Here is a 4,984-nt window from a genome sequence, read left to right on the forward strand (position 1 = left end):
AAAATACCTAGGAATAAATTTAACCAAGGGAATGAAAGTACTATACACTGAAAGTATAAGACATTGATTTAAAAAACATTGAGGAAGACAAGAATAAATGGAAAGCTATTCAATGCTCATGGATCGAAAGAATTAATATTAAAATCTCAATACTACCCAAAGCAATCTATAGATTCAATGCAATCCCTATCAAAATTCCAATGGCATTTTCCATAAAAACATAACAAATGATCCTAAAATTTGTATGGAACCACAAAAGAACCCAAATAGCCAAAGCAATCTTGAAAAAAACAAAGAACAAAGCTGGAGCCATAACACTTCCTGATTTTAAACTACTTTTTAAATTACAGAGGTAGCGTAATCAAAATAGCATGACATTGGCAGAAAAATATACATGTGATCAAGGGAACAGAATAGAGACCCCAGAAATAAACCCACACATATATTGTCAATTAATTCATGATAAGAAGCCAAGAATTTAGAATAAGGAAAGGACAGTCTCTTCAATAGGTGATGCTGAGCCCTAACCCATGTTGCTCAGTGGCTAGAACGTTGGCCCATGGACTGAAGGGTTGCGCTCAATTCTGGGTTAAGGGTTGCATGCTCAATTCCTGGGTTGTGGGTCAGGGTGCATGCAGGAGGCAACCAATCGATGTGTCTCTCTCACATAGATGTATCTCTCTCCCTTCCTCCCACTTCCCTTCCTTCCTCTCTCTTACCTCCCACCTCCCTCCCTTCCACTCTCTCTGAAAATCAATGGAAAAAATATCCTTGGTGGTGCTGACAGAACTGGACACCTACATACAAACGAATAAAACTTGACAACTATCTTACATCATCCTAAAAAATGAACACAAAATGGATTAAAAACATGAATGTAAGACAAGAAACCATAAAACTCCTTGAAAAAAAGCAGAGGTGTTTAGAAGCTCTTTGACATCAGTAGTGGAGATATTTTTAATCTGACACCAAAAGCAAAGACAACAAAAGCAAAAATAAACAAGTAGAAATACAATGAACTAAAAAGCTTCTGCACAGCATATGAAACCATCAACAAAATAAAAAGGCAATCTACTCAATAAGAGAAAATATTTGCAAATCATATCTCATAAAGGGTTAATATTAAAAATATATAAAGAACTCAATTTCAAAAACACAAATTTAAAAATGAACAGATCTGAACAGACATTTTCCCAAAGACATACAGATGGCTAACAGGTACATGAAATGATGCTCAACATTATTAGTCTTCAGGGAAATGCAAATCAAGACCACAATTAAATATAATCTCACACCAGTTAGAATGACTATTACCAAAAAGACATTAAATAACTAGTGTTGGCAAGGATGTGAAGAAAAGAGAACACTTGTGCACTGTTGGTGCGAATGTAAATTGGTGCAGCCATTATGAATAATAATATGGAAGTTCCTCAAAAAATTAAAAATTGAGCTACTACATGATCCAGTAATTCCACTGCTGGAAATTTATACAAAAACACTAACTTGAAGTGATACCTACACCCCCATATTCATTGCAGCATTATTTATAATAGTTAAAATATAGAAACATAAATGTCCATTGGTGGATGAATGATAAAGAAAGTGTAATGCCCTAACCGGTTTGACTCAGTGGATAGAGAGTCGGGGCCTGCAGACTGAAGGGTCCCAGGTTCGATTCCGGTCAAGGGCATGTACCTTGGTTGCGGGCACATCCCCAGTAGAGGGTGTGCAGGAGGCAGCTGATCAATGTTGTTTCTCTCTCATCGATGTTTCTAACTCTCTATCCCTCTCCCTTCCCCTCTGTAAAAAAATCAATAAAATATATTTTTAAAAAAAGAAAAGAAACTAAGATTTTATATATATATTACAATGGAGTATTATTCAGCCATTAAAAAGAATGAAATCTTGCCATTGCAACCTTAAAAACATTACGTTAAGTGAAATGCCAGAAAGAGAAAAATAAATACAGTATGATTTCTCTTATATGTTGTATTTTCTTTTTAAATTTAAACTTTTAGATACAGAGAACAAACCAGAGGGAATGGAAGGGAGTGGGTGAACATTTTTTAGTTTAAAAAAACAAAATCATATATTCAGTTGGCTATTCAACATCTTCATTTTTCTCTTCTCTAACTTATGTTTGATTGCTTTCTTATGTATACAAATTTATCCTATCCTAGTTTTATGAAAAATATTCAACCCCATAAGTTTAACTGCGAATCAAGTAGCTAGCATTTTTCTATCACTTTACTATTTACAAAGTACTTTCATTAATATGCATGTATATATAGTACAAAGTATATATGTGACTCTACAGTAAATGGTTGCATTGTACAGATGAGGAAATTAAGACTCAGTGAGGAAAAATGTAAACTACTACATTCCAGAAAGCATGAAGGAAATACTGAAAGATTTATTCTCTGCCTTGACTTGATTGGAGAAAAATTACTTTAAAAAGATATTAAAAATCAACACAAACCTGTGCATAACAGGAGGCAAATTAATGTTTACATAGACAATACAGAAAATGTTTTTCACTTGTTTAAATAAAAAGAATAGGTTTAAAATCTATGTAAACATAAGATACTGTATCATAAGAAATCTCCATTTGTTAATAAATTATATGCTTAAGTATTATAGAAAGACATCTGAATTAATCATTATGTTATTTAAAGATCAAGTTAAATAAAAACCTGTTTAACCTACCTCTATCAAAACTGACCTATAGCAAAATGTATCAACAAAAATATACCATGTACAATACCTGTCTATAGGATCAGCCTGCAGAGTTTTATCATGATCCAGAAACAATCTTGCATCTAGATCTTTGTTTTTAAGGTAAATTTCTTCATATTGTTTAGAGAGACTTTCCACCTCAAAAGAAAACAATACTGATGATTATCCTTTCATGTCATTACATCTCTCAATACACAGAAGATTTAATTTAAAAATTTTTGTACAATATACACTTAATTTTACAACACATTGAGTTCACATGCAATATAAATAAGGCATATGTGCAAGTGAAGTAAAGGAAACTGCAAATTTTCGAATCTAATTTTAAGCATATTTTACGCATGCACCCCATTCATTAGAATTTTATGTAGACAAGATTCATCAATGCCCAAATCAGTACTGAGATGGAACTGTAAGATAAAAATAAGTATTATTATAAACACTTAACTGCCAAGATCCTCCAAACATCCCACACATTTTTCACTTTTAATCTTCTACTACGCTTATCAATATAAAATAAAGTATTTTTCAAAATACTGTAACAAATCCTTTTGACTATATATTCTTCCCATTTTTTCTAAATCTTTTAATTCACTCCAACTTCCTTCAGTTAAGTATGTTAAGCAAGAGTATTAGCTCAATTAATTAGACCAATTAACACATTTGCATGATTTATTCCCACTCTTAGACACTTTTTCAATTGCTAGAATCTGCAATTCTCTTATCAGTTCTGCTTCATAATTTTGAATCATAATTTAAAAATCAATGTGCGATAGACAACTATTTGGCATGCCTTCTGTGTGACTTTTAAGGCAAAAGTGTTTCCAACCTAAGGGTACTAAAATTTCATTCCAAAAGGAGTGGAAGAAGAAATCCAGTTAAGTATAAACTTTTTGTCTGCATAAATTTTTTAGGTAGAACAATCATTAATGTTTAAGTTTAATAAGTGTTACTGCACCAGCTTAGTGAAGCACTAATTATCAATCATTTATTGATTGACAGCTATGAGTACTATATACAAAATGCTGGGGAAAATGTCAAATTTATCTTAAGATTTCTATTAATATTATAATCCTTTCTTGTAGAAAAATTACTACAAGTGTCCAACATTTTGGGGGGGGTGTGAACAGCATATATTTTTATTAACAAGTCTCAGTAATACAACAAGACTTGTTTTATTTAACAAGACTCAGTAATACAACATTTGGCCCCTTTTTGCCTCTCTTCTGCCCTGTAACCCAACCTTAACAAGGTGGAGTTCACTAAACAGACCAAACTATCACATATCGCTGTGCCTTTGAATCTATAACTTCCAACCCTTGGAAATGCCATTTTTCCCTCATAAAGCTTGCTCAGCTCAGAAATGACATCACTCCAAATAATTTTCTGCAAAACCTATCTGCCCCACTTTGGATTAGGTTGTCCTCCTCCAAAATATTACAACACACTGTATATAGTTCTATCAGACTCTTACAGTCTCCTGTAATGTTCTATTTATTTGTCTACGTCCCACTAGCACCTTAATGACAGTAACTACAAGTTAAATCTCTGTATCAATGATATCTAGTACAATGCTTGGCACATGCTAAGCACTCAATAAATAGTGAACGAATGAATGAATGAATGATTTCAAGGACTAACCACCAACTCAGGTCACAGAATCAGCAGTCTAGCTGATTTCACATCTTTTGGTCTTAGTGACTAATGCTAGCTGCTTTTAAAATACTGCTTTATCACTGAGTGTTTGTTCTTCATCCTTTATCTGAAGCACCTTTTTCTCCACATATTTTACCTTACCACATAAGTTCTCAGTTCTGTTCTCATTGAAGAGCAAAATATTTGAGGCAAAATGTGCAAAAAAAACCGAATGGATGGATGGCACACCATTAAGGTAAAACATTTCTGCAATATAATCTCAGTCATTTAAACTGAATTTATTGTCAGTTAAGTAGTTTTTAAAAATACTCAAAAGAGATGCTCTGCAATACAGTAATGCCGATAAAGTTAATGGAATTATGGATCCTATGTGCAGTGAAGCAAATTAGAGTCAAATGTGATTGTATATGTTTAGTTATATTTAGTATATGTGCTGCCCAGGCGAGCACTATATTTAAATACTAGAGGCCCGATGCACAACATTCATGCAAGGGCCTTGGCCCCGGCCCCTGCCCACTGCTGCCACGGCGTTGGGGGGGAGGGACCTCTGCCTCGGCCCCCACCCACTGCGGCTTTGTCCAGAAGGAAGGAC

The 4,984-nt window shown here is 33.7% G+C and overlaps 1 protein-coding gene across 2 annotated transcripts in view; it reads right to left on the minus strand.

Annotated features, from left to right (window-relative positions):
- The window catches only part of RB1 (retinoblastoma 1), a 218,450-nt gene that overhangs the window by 135,955 nt on the left and 77,511 nt on the right, over positions 1-4,984 (minus strand). For both annotated transcript variants that reach the window (XM_014537215.1, XM_014537214.1), the window contains exon 9: positions 2,765-2,874. In XM_014537215.1, the coding sequence (XP_014392701.1) occupies positions 2,765-2,874 (110 nt within the window). The remainder of the gene's footprint in view (positions 1-2,764; positions 2,875-4,984) is intronic.

This window comes from Myotis brandtii, unplaced genomic scaffold (assembly GCF_000412655.1).
Source record: "Myotis brandtii unplaced genomic scaffold, ASM41265v1 scaffold174, whole genome shotgun sequence".
Taxonomy (NCBI): Eukaryota; Metazoa; Chordata; class Mammalia; order Chiroptera; family Vespertilionidae; genus Myotis; species Myotis brandtii.